General features: G+C 50.4%; 1 protein-coding gene across 9 annotated transcripts in view; it reads right to left on the bottom strand.

Moving 5' to 3' along the window:
• Positions 1-2,037: 2,037 nt before the first annotated feature.
• TMEM63C (transmembrane protein 63C) overlaps positions 2,038-24,678 on the bottom strand; it is a 92,860-nt gene continuing 70,219 nt past the window's right edge. For 7 of the 9 annotated variants that reach the window (XM_077123170.1, XM_077123168.1, XM_077123166.1 and 4 more), the window contains 12 exons: positions 23,921-24,054; positions 22,394-22,516; positions 21,765-21,918; positions 20,057-20,163; positions 16,942-17,028; positions 16,334-16,399; positions 11,568-11,730; positions 11,228-11,333; positions 10,636-10,803; positions 8,821-8,930; positions 7,492-7,560; positions 2,038-4,820 (listed from right to left, as the gene is read on the bottom strand). In XM_077123170.1, coding sequence (XP_076979285.1) covers positions 4,620-4,820; positions 7,492-7,560; positions 8,821-8,930; positions 10,636-10,803; positions 11,228-11,333; positions 11,568-11,730; positions 16,334-16,399; positions 16,942-17,028; positions 20,057-20,163; positions 21,765-21,918; positions 22,394-22,516; positions 23,921-24,054 — 1,488 coding nt within the window. In that variant the 3' untranslated portion in view covers positions 2,038-4,619. Of the gene's footprint in view, positions 4,821-4,848; positions 5,526-7,066; positions 7,312-7,491; positions 7,561-8,820; positions 8,931-10,635; positions 10,804-11,227; positions 11,334-11,567; positions 11,731-16,333; positions 16,400-16,941; positions 17,029-20,056; positions 20,164-21,764; positions 21,919-22,393; positions 22,517-23,920; positions 24,055-24,678 lie in introns of those variants that run through there. The other 2 variants (XR_013160377.1, XM_077123173.1) reach the window with 2 other exon arrangements.

The following is a 24,678-nucleotide window of genomic DNA, read 5'->3' as shown; positions in this document are numbered from 1 at the left end:
TCCCGCCCAGCCTCATCCTGCCCAGGCAACCTCTCGCCCAGCTCGGAGCCTCCCTCTCTTCAACTCCTCAGCGTACTTCAGAGGTGCCTTAGGAAACCTACTGGAGCCTCAGTTTCCCAATCTGGAAAGGGGGTCATGCACCAAGACCTCCCCCTCAGAGTTGAGGTGTGCTGGCTTAAGGATGAGAGACAGCCCTCTTACCTGGGGCTTGGGCAGGGTGGGGGTGGGGGGTTGGCGAGAAGGTGGAGGAGGGGCTTGGTGGAGGCAGCCTCTGGCTTGGAGGTTGAACCTAGCTGAGGAGGGAGGAAGGGTGGGAGAGGAGGAAGGAGGGGGAGGTTTAGGGTCATTTTCTCTTCCATCCTTGGTCCTAAGCAACCAGTCAGGACTAAGGAGCCCCATTTTCATGGAGCCCCTGGCATGTCAGGGAAGCCTTTTGACTGAGGGCCAGGCCTAGAGAGGGCTAGGCTTCTGCTCCCGCCTTGGGGAGGGATGACAAGGAAGGTGGGTAGGGGTTGGAGCGAGGGTGGCTAATGGTAGTGAAGGAGGGAAGGGGCCCAGCAAGATCTGCTTATTCTGTTCATGCTCAGATTGTGCTTCTCCTGGGAGGACCTGGCCCCTCCTGCCCTCCCGGGCTGTAGGGCCAGGAACCCCTGGCTTCAGGGAGCGAGGAGGCCCCCAGACACGCTGCATGGAATTAGAGGAGGACTAGAGAGACTGATGATTCTGCCTGCTGTGCCTCCTGAATGGGTCCATGTGTCTGGGTCCCACCTTGCAGAGTTCAGGCCGGCCCATCCTCACCCAGCCATCCTGCCTTCATTCTTGACCTGCCTCCAATCTACTTCCCACGGAGCAGCCAGGTGGTCTAACCTGCACACATGATCATGCCGTCTCCCAAACTCCCCGCTCCAATGGCTCTCCATTGTTGCTGTCAAGTTCAAACTCCCAAGCCCAGCCTGCTCTCGCGGGTATGCTCTGGGCCCCAGGCCGAGCGCCCAGCCCCTGCTCACCTAGAGTCTGAGACACACCTGGACCCAAGTGTGTTCTGAGGTGCCTGGAGCAGACGCAGTTCACAGGGGGTCCTTCTCTTCCCTGGAGAGCCCCAGCTGTGGGCAGATTCAGGCTTGCAGAGCAACCCTCACCTCCAAGGCTTGAGCTTCTGCAGTATCCTTCCTCAGACACCCGGCCCAGCCCTCCCCACCTACCTTCCCCCGTGGGGTACAGCCCTGATGCATCAGCTTCTTGTGGGTGGTTTCCACATGCAGAGCTCCGGGCATCCACGATGGGGCTCCTGATGGTCTCAGAGGGCCAGCTGCAGCACCCCAACATGTACCGAGTTGCTGCTCCACTAGCTCCCCACCCGTCTGCCCACCCCACTCCCCAGATGAATCCCCTCTGTGCAGCAATAATGCACAGCAGTTGACCTGGTGCCTTCTACCCCAACTTTCCAGATGAGGGTCATCCAGTAGGTACGAGGAAGGGCTGGAACCCAGGGTGAGGAATTGATCTACTCCTACTTGCCAAAGCCCAGCACCCCTGGGACAAGAGAGACACAACTGCATGGGCCTGAGATGTGTCTACCTCTCTCTCTGGAGCCTCCATCTGAAACCTGCATCTTTTCTAGTCCAACCAGCAGTCCAAGCCAATGGCCCACTCACAGGCCTTCTGCTACCCAGGGAAAGCTGTGCCAATGGCTTCCTGGGTAGCTCACGGACCAGAAAGTTCTCACCTACTGCTCAGGGGGCTCTCAGAGCACCCACAGCAGAAAGAATGAGATGTATCTGCTTCCTTCCCTCCAGCAAACCAGGCCTTGCCTGTGGGGCCAGGGGCAACGGAAGGCCTCAGAAGCAGCAAGGGGATCCAAGAAGGGGCAGCCCTGGCTGCAGGGGCAGAGGTCATGGAGTAAAGTGGGGTGCTCCAGGCCATTGACTTCAGGGAGGATCATCCCTGAGCAGCTCCATGTGCTCTGGCTCCTTCCAGGCAGAGGGGAGGCCCTACTCAGCCGGTCCAGATGCAGAGGCACAAGCTAGAGAGGCTGGGAGGACTTGTTTATTCAAGGCACGATCATAGCTTTGATAACAAGAAGGTTCAGCATTCTGGCACATTCCTTTAGTGGTGATGGCAAAGGGAAGTCCAATCCCCCCGAGGGGGGCCCCCAGAGGATGCAACACTGCTGATAGGCACTTTGCTTCCAAAGGCAGCTGAAGGACAGGCAGGCGGGTGTGGGACTGCTCCAGGCCTGGGGCCAGGGGCCAGGGGCCAGGAGGCAGCTCCCTCCAGAGAGCGTCAAGTTGGGGGGGTGGGGGATGGGGTGGTCAATGAGCAGGTCACGAGGGGGCAATGAGCTGGGAAGTGGGGTTGGTGGGACTACAGTTCAGGAGGTGCCGTTGGATGGTGGCAGGGGGAGGTCAGTGGGTAAGATGGGTGTGGGCTGAGGGCAGGTCAGAGGGGAAGGGTGCCTAGGGAGGGTGTGTGTGTGTGTGTAGCTAAAGGGTGGGTGGTGACTGGGGAAAGTTGAGGCTAGCACAGGGCCTCACCAGTTACTCTGTGTCTCCAGGAAAAGTAGCGAAGTGAGTGGACTCTAGAACTTTCCCAACATTCATACCACCGTCTGTCAGAACCAGATTGCGCTGAACCCAAATTCGGAGGGGAAAGCCCCAGACCCCTGCCCTGTGGTCTGCCCAGAACCCCTTTTCTATCCAGCTTCTGCAGGCTGGGGTAGGATGTGAGGGAAAGGACCAGCAGCCCAAGCAGCAGCAAGCCCAGCCTGGGGGCAGGCACCAGCAGGGGGGAAGGCAAGCTCCTGGCAGACTCTGCCACCAAACAGACATGAGCAAGTGCAGACAGAGCCTGGAGCTGGCTGTCTCCCTGCTAAGGCTCTGACCACTCTGCTTCGGAAAGGAGCTTTTCCCCTTGCTGTTTGGTGAAATTGGGGCTTGGGTTTATAAGGACCTGGCTGGGTATAACTTGCTCCTTAACTCCTAACTGGACAAAGAGTGGGAAAGGGTGCCTCGTCCCCAGCTAACCCAAGTTCTCTGGAAAGCTCTCCCATGCTCAAGTCTAGGCCAAGTCCCAAGGTACAGCCATGTCTGCTCCTTGAGTGCTACTTCTAGCCAGGTGAAGCGTGGAGCTTCTGGGGTCAGGACGTGGGCAAATGTGGAGCCGGGATGAGGCCCAGGTGATTTGAGTTCAGGGCACCTATGTGCCTGGGAGCCTGGAGAGAAATGTCCAGGTGAGGTGTGCTGGGAGTAGGGGGCAGTGGGGGCTGTGAGGGGTGGGGAGGTGGGGCTCCCCTTTAGTAGGTTGGTGCTGCAGGGACCCAGACCTTTGGAGGAGGAGCTGGAGAGGCTCTGGGGCTCACACATTCTATTCTATCTGGTTCTATCTGGCTTACCGAAGCTTGGTCGGGCCTTCTCCAAGGCTGGGCTACCTAAGCTGAGAGGCAGAGGCCTGTATACCCCCTGGCAGTGGCAAAGGTTCAGGATTCAGCTCCTCTAGGCTGGGAGGCCAGCCTCATCACACCAGAAAGTGCTCCTCCCGGGAGGACACAGCTCCCCACCCCACCCTCTGGCAGGGCTGGGATAGCAGTGTACAAGCCAGGGCCTCACCACAGGCCACTTGAGTTGCCTTCAGTCCTAGGGGGCAGGGCAGTCTTGAGAGGGGAGGACAGGTCCTATTTGGGGAGGACGAAATGGCCAGCGCCTTCAGTTAGAAGCATAGGTTTCTTACTCTAAACTGCAGCCCACTCGGCCAGGCTTGCAGCCCAGGCACTCAGACGGGCGAGGCAGGAGAAGCTCGGCGGCCTTGGGGGACCTCTCATCAGAGCAAGACAACCAGGCCCTGGGGTTTGGGGAAGGCATATCTGAGTTTCTCACCCAGAGCTTGGGGAGAAGCCCCCTCCCTGAATTCTGCCTCTCCCTCTCCCCACCTCCTACTACCCAGCAAGAGCTAGCAAAGATTTCCTTCTTCAAAACGTATAGGCCTCGTTTAATGAGACCCTGGATGACAAAATGGCCCAGCTACTCTTGCAGGAATAGAAATCTGACAAGGGGCAGAGGGACAGGAAGGGGTCCCGTCGCCTCCTCTCAGGTCCATGGTCTCAGCTGCTCCTTGCTCCGGGTGGGTAGGGGAGCTTTTTCCTTACAGAGCCGCATGCAGGGGAATTTGTGACACGGCAGTGGTCTGTCTTTCTACTCTCTGGAGATGAGGCCAGTGCACATACCTCTGCAGCCTTCTCACGCTGCAGGCCGGGCGGGGAAAGGGGGCAGAGGAGCAGGAGCGGGAAGTCCTTGGAAGGGCAGCTGGGGCGGGGAGGGGGGCAGGAGCTGGGGGAGCCTCTGGCAGGCTTCTTCTTTCTGGCTGCTCCCTTGCACACACCTTCTCCATCTTGAGTCCAAGAAGGGACCCCAGGTTTGGTCTGTGTACCCAGGGCTTCTGCCGTCTCTCCCAGGATGTGGCGGTTGCCTGGGGTCCTGCATCCATCCATGGGGTCTCATCGGGGGCTTCCCAAAGTCAGCAGGCCGTAGTGGGGAAATTCAGGCCACCCCCCTGCTGGCCCCAGCAGGCCCTCCCCTGGCCGCGGCTCCGGCCTGAAGTTGCCAGGTGGAGGCTTCGGGAGCTGGTCAGTGGTACTGACCCTGGCCCTCCAGTTCCAGTCCTTCTTGGAACTGGGCTGAGTTCAGCTCCCTGGCAAAGCCACTCAGGCCACTCTCCTCTTCTCCCTCGTCTGGTTGGCTGTTTATGGTGCCGTAGGTGTGGCGTCCTGGAGAGGTGGCTGGTGTCACGTTCATCTCCGGCTCTTGCAGCACAGTGGCCACATACAGCTGCTCAGGACAGAAGGGAGACGGGGGCAAGGTCACACGTCCTCTCCCCTCACCTCTGCCCCTCCAAGCCACGGAGCCTGCCTTCTTCCCCAGCATCCATCCCGACTGCCCAGGAGCTCTGGGTCATTCGCCAACTGGCTCCCAGCTCTCAGGGCTAGGGGCAGGTCTCCTGGCTCCCAGTCCACTGTTCCTTCAGTACACGCTCTATTCATTCTCGGGTCAAAGTCATGCTGAACACAGGGGCAGATGACATGAGGCTCCCCTAAGCTAGGCTCTCAGTGGGCCCACCCCTAAGCTAGTACACTTTCTAATACAGCTCCAGAGGCATATCCAGAACTCCCTCGAGCTGTGGTGGAGTGGGTTGTCATCGATTTGCCTGAAAATCAGCATTTGCAATTCAAGACATATATGAGGTCTTGGCCAGAGGCCTGGTGAATGCAGGGATGCCTAGGAGGGCCTCAAGGTGGAAAAAACACCAGAATTACTAGGGAAAAAAAATCTGTCACTATTTGAAGTGACTTTTAAACCAACTCCTTACTTTGAAAATAATTGATTAAGACATAGAACTAAACATCTCCTGTAGGAATTTATTTTGGTGAAACCAAAAAGCCCCAGTTGACCAGTGCTATTTTTGCTCTCAAAGGATGGCAGAGAACTAGACACTGACATGGCGCCAAGGTTAAATCCAAGGTGACTCTTTTGGTCCTAAGAGGAACAATGGAAGAATCAGCTGCCACCAGGGGCCCTGTCTGGGGTGACTTTGGCACCAGTAAAGGGAATAGACTGGGCATTCTCTATCTGCCGGAACATGCACAGCGCTCCCTGCTGTGTGTTCTAGCCCCACTTGCTGAACTTAAATCGATCAAGCCTTTGGATCAAACTTCTGCTTTTCAGGAAATACAGGAGATGGTGGAACCTCTGCAAATCATGAAGAAACAGCCAGCAAAATCCAGAGGGCGGGACATTTGGCAGGAATACTGGTTTATTCTTTCCAACATGTCATGGAAAAGAGACTGTGCTAGTACGGGGGGGGGCATAAAAACCAGGTGGACTGGTATGGCTCTCGGTTGGGAACAGTTAGGGAAATCTGAATGTGGGTTGGGTATTAGAAGAGATGATACTTTATAACATGAAAAGATGGAGACTGTTAACTAAAAATGCAAGTTAGAGAACAGTAGGTACAGGATTTCATTTTAGCAAGAATGATATATAAAAATAAAAATTGTATATAAAATAAAATATTTGTCAAAATATATATAGCATAATCTATATGGGAGAATATACACTGAGATATCAGTGGGCCTCTCTGGGTGGTGGGAATATGGAGATTTTACTTCCTTATTTTTGCTTAATTGTTTTTTCCATAATTTTCTGCAGTGTCCATAGTACTTCTTTTATAATCATGAAAGATGGAAACAATCCTAGTTAAAAAAATTTTTTTTTAACATGGGCTTTAGGGTCAGGCAATCCTGGTTCAAACTGTGTTCTGCCTCCAGCTTGCTTAGTGCCCTATGGGCTAAATGACAAGCTTTTTTGAGTCTCAGTTTCCTTTTCTGTAATGAGGGGTTATCAAACAACTCCTGTGTGAGTTTATCATAAAGATTCAAAGCCAGAGTGGTGAAGCATGGGCTCTTAAGATTTCGGTAAAACTGCCTGCTAACAGCGGAGGCCGGTTGTGTTGGGAGGGCCCAGGGAAATTGCTATGTGACCTCTGTGAGCTCCCAAACTGCCTCTCCCCGCTGCCTCCCAGAGTCACTCTATTCCTATCTGTAGGGTTTTTTCAAAGCCAAGCAAGCTTGTGGTTCTGACTGCCCGGGTGTCCGTGCACCACGGGCACTGATTATGCTTTTGACACTTTTACCCAACTCTGCCCGCACCTATAGCCTCGTCTCCCACCGGGCCTGGCTGCCCACCCTGCATTTCCACCAAGTGGAGAACTGTCTACAGTTCCCCCAATGCTCCAGATTCTCTCTTCTGAGCCTTTGCATAGGGCGATCCTTTTCCTTGAACGCTCTTCCCCCACACCCTGTTTCATCTGGGCAAGCCCTACTCCCCTTCCCAGAATCCAGATGGTGCCTCCACTGGAAGCCTTCCCTGAGCTCCCCCCTGCTCCTCCGGGGCGCCCCGGGATCGGGCACACACGGACGGGGCCCCAGCTCAGGGCACAGCTGTGGCGGCCCTGCATCCATTCGCACTCGTGGCGCGGGCGCGGGAAGCCCGGCTGCGGGAAGCGCTCCCGCACGCACCTCCGATAGCTCCCTGCCGCTGTCTGCGCCGCGCTGCCCGGCACCTGTGCCCTGGGAGGCAGCCTTCGGTCCCGAGGCCGAGCCCCAGCTCCACCCTGCGTCTACGCGGCTCAGTGCGGTGAGGCCTTATTCACCCTGAGCGAACGCCTCCTCTCTGAGCTCCTTCTAGGCCTTCTAACGCTTGTCGCATAAACGATGGATCTTCCGGACCGGCTCCGCAGCCAGATCCACGGCAGCATTTGGACCTGGGCCAAGTCCTGCTGCGTCAAGGAGCGGAGGGGAGCCCGGGGGGGGGGGGGCGTCTCCTCCCCAATACCCAGGCAAGGCCCTAAGTCCCAGTGCCCCCACAGCGCCACCAGTGTGGCCCAGCCCCACGGGCGCCTCCCCCACCTGAGCTGTGCCCCAAGGTGAAGGTGGTGACTCACAAGGGAGGTAGGCGTGGAGGACGTGCTGCTGGGCTCCACGTCGAACACCGTTTGGATCTCCTCCTCAGGCTGCAGTGGGGACAGAGGTGGTGGGTCACAGGAGGGCTGGCGGCAAGTGCTCCTGGCCCCTACATTTCCGTTCACCGGGCCTTCCACCATTCAGGAACCCACCTCAATTTGTGTCTCTCCGGCCCTTCTGCTCAGTGGGCAGGGCTGGAGTCCCTTCCCCACATTCTGTTCCCAAGAGCCACAAAGCAGGGAGGGAGAGTTAGGATTAGGGTGCAGAGGCAGGCCCGCTGTGACGCCAGGAAAGGACTTGTTTTCAGCGCTGTCTTCTTTTCTCCTGGGATTCCCCCTCTAAATCTCTGCTCTAGGTCCCCTGCCATCTTCTTTCTTTATCGTGGGCACGTGAGCAGCGAGATCACGAGATGCTGTCGTGTTAGGCAGACTGAGCCAGCAGGGCCATTTGCTCTGGTCCCTTCTCCAGTGTGGCAGTCAGGCCAGGTGGTGGAGGAGGAGGGCCAGGCAAAGAGGACACGGACACTGGAAACAAGGCCCTCCCACCTGCCTGGCCTTCCTGTATCACATCCGTGGAATGCCAGCATTTTTCATCAAGTGACTTCCTTTTCTTTACATAAATTCGTTTAAAAAGGAGACTTCACTATCTTAAACTGAAAACCTGTGTCGCTTGCCTTAAGCAGAATGTTAACTAGGAAACTAAGTATATAACCATGAAAAAAAAAAAAGATGTCGATTTGGTTCACTGGAAATTACTCAGGTACCCCAGCACGCACACCACGTGCGGGCAAATGCTGATCTAGGACACACAGTGCTGCGGGCACAGCTCCCGGTGGGTGGGGTCTGGCCCCGGCGTCCAAACCTGAGAGCCTCACAAGGTCAATAGCCTGGGATTCCTAAAGGTAAGAACATGACTTGACTGCATTAGCCTCACCTACCGCCCCTCCTTTGCTCCAGCCTCTCTCTCTCAAACCCTCTCCTCCTGGGAAAGGTGCTCCCAGCTCAGGGGCCAGACAGGACCTCCACTGCAGGAGGGTTGAGCCCAGGCTGCTGGTGGAAGGAAGCATCGGAGAGGAGAGCTGTCTGCTGGACTTCTCCTCCTTGCCCCAGGAAGTGTGGTCCTGGGGCCAACGCCTGGGCTAGTGCAAGGCTAGGTACACATGCCCTGGGCTCGCACGCCCCGTCATCAGAGAGAGTTGCTTTCCTCTCTGCTGCTGTGGGTGCTTAGGTCAGGGGGTCTTCTGGAGCTGGGTGCTTCCCACCCCCCAGGCCCAGGGAGAACCAGCGGGGGGAGGCAGGCCGGCAACTCACCTCATGGTCAGGTACCCTCCGAAACTTCCCCAGAAGAGTGCCACAAAAGGCTATTATCACAGAGAGGACCAGGATGGAAAAGGAAAAGAAGGTGATGCTGTGGAATGAACCTGCCGAGGAGAAAGAAAGGCCGTGGGCCTGGTGCTCAAGGGGTGCCAGCCATTGCGGCACCTCCAAAGGGGCTCCTCCTAGCCCTGGGACATCTGTGAGCTGACGCGACAACGTCACCTCTTTATTCTCTTTGACCAGTCTAGAATTGGGCATTTTGCGGATTTCATGAAAAAAAAAAAAGGAAGGTCTATAGTCTAAAGCAGGCCTTCACAGCCTGTTGGCTATCTCCACACCATGGCCCCTGGGAAGGACCTTTGAGTTATTCCATTTGTGCCACTGCCCCAAACACAGTCCATGCCCCACACCTTTCCCTGCAAGCCCTTTCAAAGTGAGAGTGCTCAGTTATCTATGCTACGGAATAAAAAGCTATCTAGAATTTAAGAGTCATCTATATTTCATTCGGGGATATGTGGTCACTTTTTTTTACAGCAGTTTAAGTATTGTACCTAGGTAAATATTAAGATCAGTCTCTGCAGTCAAAGATGACCCTGTAATGATGCATATGGCAGTGTTTTCATAATAGCAAACACCTCAAAAACTAAAATGGGGAAGTGACTAAAACTGATATAATTTAATGCAGCCATTAAAAGGCCTCTGCTTAAACTGTATTTTAATAATGTGGGAGATTGCTCAGAACATCAGGTGCAGTGAAAAAGCTCAGAATACAAGACTGGATGTCATAAAATGGATGCTCCCAATTTTGTAAAGTAATAACAAGCTAACCAACTCCCTCCTGCTTTCCCTGCTCCTCCAAACATCTGCAAGGGATGAGAGCTGGAAGCCATATGTACACCAAGCTCTGGATGGGATTGTGGCCAGCTGAAATCGTGGTCTTTTTTCCCTATTTTTGATAATTAACATGTATTCCTTTATATTTAGAAAAAAGCATTATAGAAAAAAAAATCTGCCAGCTGGCAAGGAAAGGCCAGTACGTTAAGAAATTGGGGATGAAACAGAGTTGACTGTTTACAAATACCAATGTGAGAGGGAGAATTGTTGAGAAAAAAAAAAAGTACTGACTTTTCCCTTCTCACTCACCTGAGAACTTTAAGGTTAAATGTTCCTGAGGGAAGGGTGGTGGAGGAGGAGAAGGCCCGGGGCTTCTGAAGTGTGAGCTTGTGAGACTGGGGAGGGGTTGGCAGGGATGCTGAGCTGGTGGTGTGGGTGCTACAGACGGACAAGAGCTCAGGAGTCAGCCTGGGGCCAGTGGGGACCACCCCTGCAGTGTGTCTCTGAGCTGGCCTGGGCAGCACTGCCCAAGGCCTCAATGGCAGGGACAGCAGCTGTGTGTAGCCCGAGAGTGAGGGCCGAGCTGGTCACCAGTGCAGACCCAGCATCCCTCCTCCAGCTTTTTGGCAACTCACATGACCAGGAATCTTGTAGGATCCCAGAGGGAATGTCATGGGAACTGAGCACCCATATCGCTAATATTTTATTTCTTCCCAGCCTTGAGTGAGAATGAAGGCATATGATACATCTCCTGCCTGGAACATTATAAACCAAAACCCATACAATTTGGACCATGTTGGTCCAAGCCCTTCTTCCCGTAGCCTTGGCACCCTTGATGTGCCCTTGAGGTCTAGAGAGGTCCCTGGGCCTGGCGAAGCTCTGATGAGCAACAGCTTTCTCTTCCGGGCTTTTTCTACCCTGATGGAGTTGGCACTGAGGCATTCCCGCAGCAGGGGGGGCGGGTTTGGTACCCACCGAGGCGGAGGATGGAGAAGAAGAGCATCCAGAACAGCCCCAAGAGCGGTGCAAAGATGGCCTGGTAGATGGCAGCCATGTGGATCTGCTCGCTGAGCTTGGTGGGTGCGTAGGAGTAGTACATGTTATAGCGGTCTGTTAAGTGCTTCATGCACAGATAGAGCAGTCCTGGGGGGCAGGAAGACAGGGAAACATTCAGCGGCTGCTCCAATAGTCAGGACCCGCACCGCCCCAAGGCCCTCCAAAGGCCTGAGAAGCCAGACTCAGGGCTTCCAGAGTAGCAAGAGCCAAGGACAGGCTGTGGGAGCCCCATGGAGGTGAACTCTGTGGCGTCCTCAGAATTATTCTGCTACCTTGGTGGAGGGTCATTCACTCATGCATTCAGTCAACAAACATTTTAGGCAAGCAATCATCCAACTGCAGCCCTTCTTCCCCACTTCCTGGTCCTGGACTTGACGACTCTCCTCCCTGCTTCTTAGGTTGTGCCAGGTCTCCTTGTGGTCCAAGAGGTGGCCTGAGGCATGAGGGCTCAATTCCCCTTTCCAGTCTAAAGTTGTGCAGCCTAACTGGGTGTGCCTTGGAGATGACTTACCAAAAGGGACAATGACAGGGCACGTGATGCTGTACGCCATCACCACGCTGAAGACATTCAACATCCAGGCGTACTCTCGCCCATACTGGAAGTCTATGGCCTGGCTCTGGGGTAGAAGGCAGGAAGTCACCACCCTAAGGTTGCGTGATGGCTTCCATGCTCCTTGCTGGCCCCCTGGGAGGTAGAGGCAGCCTCCCTCCAACCCTGGAGCCTGAGAAGCACCCATCTAGCCACATTAAACTCAGAGGCCTTGGTGCTTCCAGTAGGCTCTACCCCGGGCCTGACCCCCTCCCAAGAAGAATCCCACATGCTGTGCCCAGGGGCAGGGCCTGGTCCTCACCTTTCTGATGTGGACTCTCTCTGGCTCTGACCTGGAGAAGAACAGGCGGGTGCAATACATGAAGAGTGACCCTATACGCATCAGCTCCATGCCTGTGCCAAGCAAAGCCGCCGTGATCACGTAATTGACAAAGAAGGCGCCATTGTCTGGCAGGAACACGCACCTGGGCAGTGGAGACGGGATCAAGGGTGGAAGGCAGCAATGGAAGCAGGGAGAGTAGGGAAAGGAGGGACATGTTGGAAGGGAGAGGAGAAAAAGAAGGGAGGTAGTAGAGATGTGAGGCAGGTGGGGGGTTGGGGGAGGAGAAGACAGAGATGAGGACAATAAAGTTATATGTACCCTCGACCCAATTTAAGTGAAGCAGTATCTCTTGCAAACAGGGGTGGGGACAGTCTACGTAAGGTGCCAGTGGGCTAGAAAACCCATGCACTAACTTGATCCAAAGAAAGGATACTCCACAGACCCGGGGGTATCCCTGGGTAGAATTCTGGAGTCCAGGACCTTGGATGGGGAAAAAAAATGACATCTTTATTTGCACCAACTTCTAACTGAAATTCAGCATTTCCTTCCATTAAGAATGTGGGCAACAGACTGCAGTGAGGTTAGCTGCAGCCGTCACAACGTCGCCAATAGAAAGCAGATATTGATGCCACAGTTACTGCGGAAATCTTACTTCACTAGCACTCATCACAACTTCAAAATCATGTCCGTTATTAGACCTGCAGCTATAGGTGACATGTGGTTAAAATTTTCCATTTCAATCGATTTTCTCAGCTGCCTCTTTTGATGTTGCAGGACAGCGTCATCGAGGAGTCGGTTGTTCAGTCATCAAATGGCCAAGCTGTCTACTCTCACGTGGGTGATAAAGTACCCGCATTGTGTCCGAGGTCCCCGAGCTGTACAGAAGTGTTCTGAGAGCACCAGACATAGTTCAGAACTCCAGCAAAAACGATTCCTTCTTTGATGGACCGAAGTCAAGGCAGGGATTCATAACCCTTTCTTTCTGATAGAAATTATATGAAAAATACAGACCCAGCCAAAGATGACTGTTGTTATTCTTTAAAAAAATTAGAATTTAACTACAATTAGAATTAACAGCAGAGATCTTGGAGAATGCTGGTTGTTTTGGTTTGCTAAAGCTGATGGAATGCAACATACCAGAAATGGGTTGGCTTTTACAATGGGATTTATAAAATTACAGTTCTAAGGCAATGAAAATGTCCAAATTGAGGCATCAACAAGAGGATATTTTCTCTGAGAAAGGCCGCCAGCATCTGGGACACCTCTGTCACATGGGAAGGCACATGGCTGGTGTCTGCTGGTCCTTCTCTCCGGGGTTTTGTTGATTTCAGCTTCTGGCTTCAGTGGTTCTCTCTGCTTCTGTGGGTGTGTCTCAGCTTCTCTGAATGCTCATCCTTTCATAAAGGACTCCAGTAAAAGGATTAAGACCTATCTTTAATTGGATGGGTCACATCTCAATTGAAAGAATCTAACCAAAAGGTCCCTCCTACAATAGGTTTACACCTACAGGAATGGATTAAAAGAACCTGGCCTTTTTGGGGTACATAGCAACACACTGGGTCTTGGCTTCATTGTGCAAGCTCTGGAAGCATTTTATTTTTGAATATTGGGATTCGGGACACATGCAACCATAAAAACAAAAACTCAAAATTGGTTGCATCCACCATGGCCTGCACGGAGTCTTCCCAGACACGCTCCCCCCACACAGAATTTGATGTTTGTTTTCAAGCTAAGTAATAGCAGCTTTCACACTGATGTCTTTAAAATAATAAACTTTAATGAATTTACTTATATTTTTAAATGAGCTGTTGTTATTAAATGTGTTAAGATTATGTTACAAATTTGCCCTTTAAAATATTTTGACAACTATACTTCAGTATAATTGTTTTTTCTTTGTAATCCATATAGTTTGTATATTTAAAAACATTGTTAAACTCATAGTATCAGAATCTAAAATGCAGATTACCAGGGGAGGGCGTGGGGATAGGAAATAGGAAGTTAGGGCTTAAAATACACAAGGTTCCTATTTGGAAAGATGGAAATGTTATGGTAATGGATGGTGGTGATGGGAGCAAGACATTGTGAGTATAATTAAGCATTGAAATAGATATCTGAATGTGATTAAAAGGGGAAATGTTAGATTGTACATATCGTAACAGAATAAAATTTTTTAAAAATCCATGGAACTGCATTACACAAATAGTGACCCCTAAGTTAAACCATAGTACAATCATAAAAATGTGCTATCATCATTGTAACAAATGTTCCACACTAATGTAGGGTATTAATAGTAGGGTGGCCATTATCAACAAAACAAAAAATGACAAGTGCTGGAGAGGATGTGGAGAAAGAGGCACACTTATCCACTGTTGGTGGGAATGTCAAATGGTGCAACCACTGTGGAAGGCAGTTTGGCGGTTCCTCAAAAAGCTGAATATAGAATTGCCATACGACCCAGCAATACCATTGCTGGGAATCTACTCAAAGGACTTAAGGGCAAAGACACAAACGGGCATTTGCACACCAATGTTTATAGCAGCGTTATTTACAATTGCAAAGAGATGGAAACAGCCAAAATGTCCATCAACAGACGAGTGGCTAAACAAACTGTGGTATATACATACGATGGAATATTATGCAGCTTTAAGACAGAATAAACTTATGAAGCATGTAATAACATGGATGGACCTAGAGAACATTATACTGAGTGAGACTAGCCAAAAACTAAAGGACAAATACTGTATGGTCCCACTGATGTGAACCGACATTAGAGAATAAACTTGGAATATGTCATTGGTAACAGAGACTATCAGGAGTTAGAAACAGGGTAAGATAATGGGTAATTGGAGCTGAAGGGATACAGACTGTGCAACAGGACTGCATATAAAAACTCAGAAATGGACAGCACAATACTACCTAATTGTAATGTAATTATGTTAAAACACTGAATGAAGCTGCATCTGAGCTATAGTTTTTTTTTGCTGTTTTTTTATATATTTTTTTATTTTTTATTTTTATTTTTTCTCTATATTATCATTTTATTTCTTTTTCTGTTGTCTTGCTATTTCTTTTTCTAAATCAATGCAAATGTACTAAGAAATGATGATCATACATCTATGTGATGATATTAAAAATTACTGATTGCATATGTAGAATGGAATGATTTCTAAATGTGTTAGTTAATTTTTTTTTAATTAATAAAAAAAAAAACCGACGAGGAGTGTAGATAGTGCTCAAAGGTAGAAATAGACCAACGAATCCATCTGAATCCGTATCATAGTAGAAAGGTAGTGGCGGTTGGAGTCAATCGGACCTGAGATGAAATCCCACTCATCTCCTCTGCCTGCCGCTTTGGGGATCTTGGATAAGTTCTGGACAGCAAAGCGTCAGTTTCCTTATTTCCAAAATGCAGATAATCACAAACGGCAATATTAGCATGATAGCCTTTGTGTAAGTGTAGCATATAGTGGGTTCTGAATAAATGTTAAGTTTCTAAAGAAAAAACTAAATTTTATATATGAGCCATTGCCAGGCCATATATTTACCTTCATGTGCAATCAAATCCTGAAAAACTGGATCTTCAATTCCTAAGGAAGTTATTTAGTTTAAGCTGGAGAGAATCTGATATTAGATTCATAGCAGAACTTGATTCAAAGTTGGTTCTCAGTAAACAAAATTGGTGTATGTGCACAGTGGAATATTACTGAGACTTAAGGAATGAAGTTTTGATTCATGCTACAACGTGAATGAACCTTGAAGACGTCATGTTGTATGAAATAAACTAGATACAAAAAAGACAAATATTGTATCACATAGATGTATGATCATCATTTCTTAGTACATTTGCATCGATTTAGAAAAAGAAATAGCAAGACAACAGAAAAAGAAATAAAATGATAATATAGAGAAAAAAATAAAAATAAAAAATACAAAAAATATATTTAAAAAACAGCAAAAAAAAAACACTATAGCTCAGATGCAGACAAATATTGTATGACATTGGTCATATGAAATATGTAGAATAACCAAATTCCATAGAGGCAGATAGTAGATTACAGCAACAGGGGAACTGTTGCTTAATGGGTGTGGATTTTCTGTTTGAAGTCATAAGAGTTGGGGTAATGGATGTTACTGATGGTAGCACAGTATTGTTAATTGTACACTTGAAAGCGGTTAAAATGGGAATTTTTTTGAATTATATGTATTAAAAAGTTAAAAAAAATAGTAGGGTGGTATATAGGAATCTGGTATTTTATGCATGGTTGTTCTGTAAATGCACAACTTCTCTAATAAAGAAAAGAGAAGATCCTATAGGCAAATAAATAAAAACAAAGCATTAGAGTGCATGTAGCATTGTGAAACCTGTACCAATGTCCATTTCCTGGTTGTCGGATGTTGTGCATTGTGCCACAACAATGAAAGCTGTTACCGTTGAGGGGAACTGGGTGAAGGGTGCATGGGCCCTCCTGTACATGTTTTGCAGCTTCCTGTGAATCTATAATTATCGCTAAAACACCATTCAGAGAAGGGGGTTTGGGGGCTTTCCCAGATTGCCCAAAGTGGTCCACAGCCCAGGAAAGGCTAAGAAGGCCAACAAACGAGAATGCTCAACGCGTTCACCAACAGACCAGTGAGCACACACGGGCGATGGACTCCAGGAAGGGTCTGCATATCCACCCCGGGGAGGACCCACAGAGCCCGGGACACACATGGAGTACACCCAGAAAGTTCATCCCCATACTCACTGGAACTTGATAGACGCAGACTCCATGTAGTAGATGTCAAACAGCCAACGGAAAAACACATCCAAACTAAAAGCCAAGAACAAGGTAGGCCCTTTAGCTAACCCTATGCATGAGTGATTCCTCTTGGCCTTAGCTTCCCTCCCTCCATCCTCCCCCTGTCCAATCTCCAAAGAGGTTTCCATCCTAAGATTCCAGCTGGCCGGTCCACATGGTCCCTCCTCCTTCTCAGTGCTGAGCCACCCCTGCCCCTAACCCTTCCAACTTTCACTTCAAGGCCACCTCCTCCAGCCAACTTTACCAGCCATTTTTCCCACAGTGCTCTCTCCCACAGTATTCCTACTGTGTGGTTGCTGCACCCATCCCACCCCAGGCTGTCAGTTAGGTGGCAGGCATGCCTCATCTCCCCAGCTGGATAACAAGCTCTTTGAGGGTCAAATTCACGGCTGCAACAGTAGAGTTATACATGGCTCGTGCTGAGCTCATGTCACCAGAGGAACGGATTTGCAGCAACCACAGTACTAGAGGCTTACTGCATTTGTAAGAGGAGGTTCCAACTGGAGGGTGAGTGTGCCTGGCTGAGAGAGGAGAGGCTATTGGAGGTGAGGTACCTGGTCAGTCCCATGGAGGGCAGAATGACCACCATGAACACCAGAAAGATGTAACACTTGTGCACTATGACCAGATTCTGAGCTGATCTGGAAGGCAACAGAGAGAGATATTGATCAGCAAGAGAGGCATGCAAAAACCAAAGGTCAACCACATAATGCAGACAGCGAATCTTATTAGAAAACTGGTCAAACTATGCACACCAACTTGATGTCCCCGAAGCACAATGAGCTGCGCTGTGTCTGGGAGCAGCAGAGAAAGCAGCATGCTCGACCACTGATGTCTGCTCTGAACCCAGGGAGTGGAAAGAGGGCACACACGTACAGGGGCATCGCCACCGATACTCAGAATCATTACAATGCTGATTATTATGCATGTGATTCAGAATCATTTTCAATGACCGACATAAGCCTTGGTCTTAGTCGGAGGCAAGACCGGTAGAGATCTCTGTTAGGGACACACCTTCTGGCTTTCTGCAAGGGAGCATGGTAGGGAATTTTGGTGCAGGAAATAACTTTGAGATGCACACAGTCTTCAGACCAAAGGAGCCTCATCTGCTGCCAAGATAGAGCAAACACTCCCTGCCCAATCAGCACTAACACAGCACTAACATCAGCACTAACACAGCATCAGCAGAGGTAAATAACGGGGTGAGGGACAAGAGTTAAGAGGTGGGTTAGATTTCCTATTTGTCAAGGGTGTGTCTATTGGTTTTCACTTGGGAACAATGAAATTATCTAAAATTGAGAATGTTGATGGACTGTGGACTTTAGGCTCTCTACATGATGCCTGATGAAGGCAGGTGGCTGAAGGATGCACTGACGGAGAAGTAGATTGGCGAACAATGGTGTATACTTATGAACGAAGGTTGTGCTGCTACAAAAAGGAACAAAGTGGTGAGGCATTCAACGATGTGAATGAACATGTGGGACATTTGGTGAGACAAAATAAGCCAGAAACAAAAGAACAACAATGGTATGGTCACCTTTAGAAAATGCTTATAAGGAAACAGGGGCCTAGATTGTAAGCTTATAGAGCAGACACATTAAGTCTGGGGCGGTGATTATATTTCTGGATTTTGAGAGGTTGCTTTATATATATAATCTGATATTTAGAGATGAGAACGAAGCTGAACAGGTTGTGGTTAAAGTAATTCAGAACATAGGGGTAAGGAAGACAGTGTCTATATTTTAGAACCACATATACTCTTTGAGACCAATGGAAGAAAGGTTCATTTGATCTGGAACTGAAATTTTCTGTAGTGCATAATCTAATTCAACCTATCTGTATAGCTCATTTCAACAACTGAAACACAGAAAGCACACAGTAAGAAAAAGGTCCTTTAATCTTGTATAGATTATTACAATGCCTGGAAACATCCTAGAGTATATTAAGCAGATAATCAAAAAGTATTGGTAAAGATCCCTGAGGGAGGAGAGAAAGACTATGAAACTATTAAACCTTACCATCAGGGAATCCCCTGATACTGTGTCAAACTTTAGGGACACCCAAATCAATAGGCCTCGATCATGAGGCTTACTCTTGTGAAGGTTATGTAGGTAGTGGAGAAGCTTAGACTACCTATAGGCATGCCTAACAGTTACTTCTGGAGGACCTCTGTTGTTGCTCAGATGTGGCCTCAGTCTCTCTAAGCCCAACTCTGCAAGTGAAATCATTGCCCTCCCTACTACATGGGATATGATATCCAGGGGCAAAAGTCTCCCTTTCGATGTGGAAGAGGACTCCCAGGAATGAATGCAGACCTGGCACCATGGGATTAACAATTTGATCCTGACCAAAAGGGGGGAAAGAAGTGTAATTGATAAAGTATCAGTGGCAGAAGAGAGTTCAAATAGAATCGAGAGGCTACTCTGGAGGTTGCTTTTAGGTAAGCTTTAGGTAGACCTTGCTACCTACCATAATCTGCCAACCCCCAACCAGGACCATTCCAACCAATCCTAAAGAACACCTAGGACAATATATAAGATTCCGCAAGGGTTCCAGGCATGAGAGTAACTTTCCAGAAACCTACAACCTCCAGATGGGTCCCTGGTACAGGTAAGTCCTGACACCTAGCCCAGCCTCTCCAGAACATCAGATAGTTCCACTCTCTACCCCATACTAGTGACAGACCCTTACAACATAAAACATTTAGAACTGCCATAGCCCAAACAACCCCAGTGAGAGGGATGGAAAGATCAAAGGTGATGGTGGAATTATACCTAGAAGATAGGACTTAACAAATGAATATGAATGCTGAATCATTAAATTGATATCTCTTCTAGTCTCCAGTTTTTAGAGCAGCTAGAAGTAAAAACATAAAATTGCAAAATTTTAACCCATATCAAAGTCTAAAATATGTTCTATAACTAATTGTAGTGCTGTGCTTGGAAATTTATAGCTTTGTATATGTTATTATTCATGGAAAAAGAGTCAATTGTGATGATAAAAATGTATTTAAGCCCTCTAGACTCCTATATTCTGGAGCAATTAGAAGGAAAAATCTGAGAGGATCATATGGTAGCCCATGACAAACTCTGGGATCTGTCCTGTAACCACTTTTTGAAAAGTGCTTTGAAAACTATTGCTTTTTTATTTCTTTGCTTTGTATATATGTTATACTACACAATTAAAAAAAGGGGGGGGGTTCTGTGTGGGTTGAATGCATCTGCGATGAGGTTGGACTCATGGCCCTTCTGCCTAGGCCAGACCAGCCCACTTTACATTCCCAAACAAGTCGAGCTCTCTTTCCTGTTCATTCTGCCTGGAATACCTCCCTGCAGAGCTCATGCCTGCAGCCTCATCCTCTCAGTGCACCGTGGCAGGGGGTGCTGTGGGAGCAGAGGCTCAGGCTGCGGTGCAGCCCCAGGAGTGCTTGGTTTTGGCCCCACACCCCTTATAGGGTGGCCCTATCTCAGCACCCCTGAGGCCAATGACCCAGAGCCAGCCCAGCAACTCCTTCCAAAGAGAAAACGCTCCATGGGTCTTTTGGGTAAGAAAGCAGCCCACCTCAATTCTATTCCTTAGGCCCAGTTGGAGGCGGAAGCCCTAGGCTGATGTGGGGCAGTTGGGGGAGGAACTGGGGAAAGGGCGGCCGGGAGCAGAGGCCCCGCTCACCTGGTCCAGTGGGCCTCAAGGAAGGCAGAGAAATAGACGACCAGAGGCAGGATCACTGTAAAGAACCATAGCATCAGGGAAGGGAAGAACTGGGTCACAATCGGGCTCTGTGGGAAAGAAGGGAGACGGGAGGGGACAGGAGAGATGTCAGTGCAACAAGAGACCCCTCCCCCCACTTCCAGGCTGTCCCGCCACGCCCCCACGCCCCATTCCTCCCACCTCTTGTCCTGCAGCCCAAGCCCAGAGCAGGCTTGGCCTTTGGGGCAGAGGCCACGGAAGGGGCAGCCTGGGCACCACGACTTCAGGCACGGTCCGGAGCCAGCTGCTGTCCCCATGTCCAACACCGCACCCGAATGGCCCTCTTACTGGGACATCCTCTTCGCCATCCCATCCCCGGGGGAGCTGTGGGCTGCCAGCGTGCCTGCTGCCCAGGGCCCACGTGAAGTAGACATGGGAAGTTGACAGAGGACAGCGAAATAAAGAGCAGTGCTGCAGCGTGAGCTGCATGTGTCGTGTGTGTGGTAGGTGGTGTGGGCGTGGTGCCATGTGTGATGTGTAGTCTGTGCTGTGTGTATCTGGTACATGCTTGACGTGCATTTTGTTTACGGAGTGTGTAGGTGGTGTGTGCATGTTGTGTGAGCGGTGTGTATGTGTGCAGTGGTTGTGATGTGTGCACCTGAGTATTATGTGTGACGTGTGTGTGAGTGTATATGGAGCACGTGTGACATGCGGCATGTGATGTGTTTTTGGGGGGTGTGAATGTTGTGCCTGTGCGGTGCGTGTTGTGTATTTATGCAGTGTGTGTGTGCATGGTGTGTCTGTGTGTGGGTGATGTGCATTGTGTTTATGGTGTGTGTATGTTGTGCATGTGCCATATGAACGGTGTGTCTGTGAGTGGTGTTTTGTGTGTGGTTGTGTATGAGTGTTGGGTGTGTGGTGTGTTGGGAATAGGGGTGAGGATAAAATGAAAGGAGGGGACTTCTAACCTCAAGGCCACAGAATTTTAAAAAAATTATCGTGGTAACGTGACATAAAATTAGTCATTTTAACACCTTAAATGTACAGTTAAGTGGCATTAATTATATTTACAATGTTCTGTTACCCTCACGACCATCCATTACCAAAATTTTTTCACTATCCCAAACGGCAACACTGGAGGCTACAAAATCTGGAAAGGGTCAGTAGAAGACGCCCTCCGAATTCGGAGAAGGGTGCCACAGGCTGAGGGCTCCCATGTGGAGAGGGGGTGTCTGGCAATGCGGGAAAGGGTGGGGATCCTGCCTCTCCCACCTGGCTCTGTTGGGGCCCCTTTCACCCTTTCCCACCCCCGACCTATTACTCAGACCAGAGACACCTGCCCCAGAGAACCTGGGTAGAAAGCAGTTCACGCTGGCCTCGCCCTGCGCTGCACCCTCTGTCCAGCTTGGTTCCCCTCCCTCCAGCTGGTCTGGGGTGCTCCCAGACCCCGCACCCCCCAACTCACCCCGCAGTCCCCCTACTCTCCCTTCCTTCTCCAGCTCAAGTGCTCAAGTTGGGGAGTGGCCCAGCTTCGTCCCCTGAAGAGCAGAGGGAATGCCGTCCCCCCAGTGGCAAGGTTGGCCTGGTGGAGGGGGGCACCCTGCAGCCTTGTCCCAGGGCCCCATCCGTCCCTCCTCAGCTCCTCCCCCGCCCCCCGGGGCCGCCCGCCTGCCCTGCGCGGAGGCGTCACCTGCAGGTTCTCGATGGGGCGGGTGACGTTGTACATGTCGATGGTGTTCATGATGATGGCGGGCGTGGTGAGGAAGAAGAAGAGGATGAAGAGGAAGGTGTTGATTAAGATAAAGCGGGCCCACCAAAAGAAGCGGCGGACGGACAGGTGCTTCCTGGGGAGGGACGCAAGAGGCAGGCGCACTTAGGACCCTTACAGAAAGCCCATGGGCAGGTCCTGCACCCCAGCTGCTGCCCAGGGGGCTCCCCGGGTCTGATTTGGTGCCCTGGGTCTGGACATGCAGAGGGGTAAAGGGGCCCTGGACCTTCCCCCAAGGGACGCCCTGTGCAAGGGATCTAAATATACTGCATAGAGAGGAGAAAACCCATCTGAGTTCTTCCTGTGGGAAAGACCTTTCTCCCAAGGTACAGGGATGATAAGTTTGGGGCCAGGCAGAGGCCATGGTGCTGGGCACACAGCCCTCTTGGGACACAGCAGGGGCTATATTTGGACGGCGCTGGGCTTAGTCCCCATGGAGCCTTTATTGGGTAGTGAATGGACAGACAAAGGCCCTTTTCCTGTCCCCAGTCCTGTCGCCTTCTTCGGGCTCTGAGGCACTCCAATGAGAGGGGAGGGATAGGGGGGCTTACCAAATAATGTCTTTGGGGTGTGGGGCAATGGTGACCCTCCAGCGGTAGGATTTGACGATCATGGTCACCGAGGACTGCTGGGGAGGCCCAGCACACTGCAGGCACTTATAACCATCCAGGATGCTGCGGGAAGGGGAGAAGAGGTGGACAGAGTGATTCAGGGATGAGGAGGGCGGGGCTGGGGAGTGTCATGCCAGGGTCCCAGGGCTGCTATGGCTGTCCCAGAGGCGAGGGCTTATCCACTTGAAACCTTGGATGCATCTTCCAGCACCTGAGAGAGGGCGGCTGGAGGAAAAGGGGCAATAGAGTGCCCAGACTGCCCAGAAATGGGTGGTCAGTTAGCCTTTTCCTTTTCCTTTAAACAGCAGTGACAATGTGTGGATATGCTCTTTCAAAGACCCTTTGAGGTCCATAGGGAGTTACTAATTTTAGCCTCATCTTCATATCAATAACTATCAAATGTTGAGTTCTTTCTGAGTGTCTGGCATTGTGCTAATTGGTGATTAATTAAATCCCAATTGCACAGATTACTAAATTGGGTGCCCAAAGAGGCAACCAAAGGGGGCAGGGTGCTGGCACTGGAGCCCCATGTTTGCCTTCTAACTCTTACATCTGCTATAGTCAGACCTCAGTGTCTCTCTATCAAATGATAGTGCCTTGGAGAATGAACAGCATTGCCTCACGTAAGTATTGATGGATGTAACACACACTCAAGAGATTCCATATCAGTTTTTACTACTCTGGAAGGTGGAAGGGAGATATCGTTAATCAATTGTGACAGACAAGAAGTTTGAGAGTATAAGTGACTTGCAGAACAGCAGGCGGTTGTGACTAAAATCTAGGTTGTGCCACTCTTCCTTTGTAGGGTTGGAGAGCGCAAGAGTGAAGTGTTATGAGGGTCAGGCTCCCCAAGAGAAAGGACTCCCACCTTCCTCAAGGGACTGGTTCTGGCGCCCCCATGTACTTGATTCAATCCTAAGGAACTTCCAGAACATTCCAGAGTGGACCTAACTCCCTCCCTGCCAAGGTGGCACTGTCAGAGCCTGGGACAAAATGCAGAGAAGGCTGTAAGGCTGTGAGGTATGGGAGACCTGCAGCAGGAGAGAAGAAAGGGCCATCGGGACTTCTCCATGCTGACTCTGTCACTTGTAGGAGGAGAGGGAGTGTGGCTGTGCAATATCCACTGTGATAGATATTGTTCTCGTCAATAATAATTGGAGTAATCAAAAGGTCAAAGTCTACACTGACCACCCTCTGCTGAAGTGAGGACATAAGGGAGTGGGGAGCCTGGGGCTGGGGCATCCCTGGAGATAAGCTGAGTCCTGACAGTTGAGGGGAATGGAAGTGGTTATGCTTCAGAAAGCAAGATGGTAGCTTCTTGAGCCTAGCATGGAGGGAATGAGGAGAGAAGTCTCTTTCTCTTCCTCTCCTGGTTGGAATAGGGGTGAAAGAGGAAAAGGTCAGAGAAGCAGAGGCCCACCCTGAAGGCTGGGCTGGGCACAGTCAGCCGCCAGCCCCGGCACTTACTGCTTTGCCATCCTGGCATCCTGGAATGTGACAAAGATCAGGTCCAGACGCTTCAGCCGGACGCGGTTGAGCTCGGCATTGAACTCATCCGTCAGCTGCTCCTCTAGTTCACTGTAATATTGCTCTGCGTCTACCTGGGGCGAGACACAACTCTCAGGGCTGGAGAGGACAGACCCTCTGAAGGCCTCACCTGGACTCGAGGCCCCTCTCCACTCAGCAACCCAGGAGAGCCCCAACCCATCCCCAGGTCTCTTGGATATCCAGCAAAGAGCTCAGGATCCTAGGTGAGCTCCAAGGTGCCAACTCTAAAACAGAAAATGGCTACGGCTCTGGGGAGAGTAGAGCATGGCTGGAGGGAAGAGGGTGCTTTCAACTTGAGGGAGATGCCAGAGAGATGATAGATTGTGTCTGCAGCATTTTCAGGAAAGAGGGATGATTCTTTTTCTGCAATGGATGGAGTTCAAGTCCTGAAGCCCCTTCTAGCCACAGATAGGGTGATTGGTTGACAAATGGAGCCCACTGCCTTTGAACATCCCCAACTTATCCTTTTGAGAGCATGAGGTCTGGCAGCCTATTGTAGCCTGTTGTATTCTCTCTCTAGTCTGCCCATTTAGGATCAGGAAGAGACAAGAGCCAGCACCTCCCTTGACATCTGGAGATGCCCCCAAGCAAGGCTTTAGCACCTCTACGTCCTCCACCTGGAGGCAGGACATGGTGGAGAGGAAAGGAGGAGCTGGGGACCCCAGCAGAGGTGAACG

This window comes from Tamandua tetradactyla, chromosome 12, assembly GCF_023851605.1.
Source record: "Tamandua tetradactyla isolate mTamTet1 chromosome 12, mTamTet1.pri, whole genome shotgun sequence".
Lineage (NCBI taxonomy): Eukaryota > Metazoa > Chordata > Mammalia > Pilosa > Myrmecophagidae > Tamandua > Tamandua tetradactyla.
The sequence above is the reverse complement of the archived record's forward strand: the minus strand, read 5'-3'. Positions and strand labels throughout refer to the sequence as shown.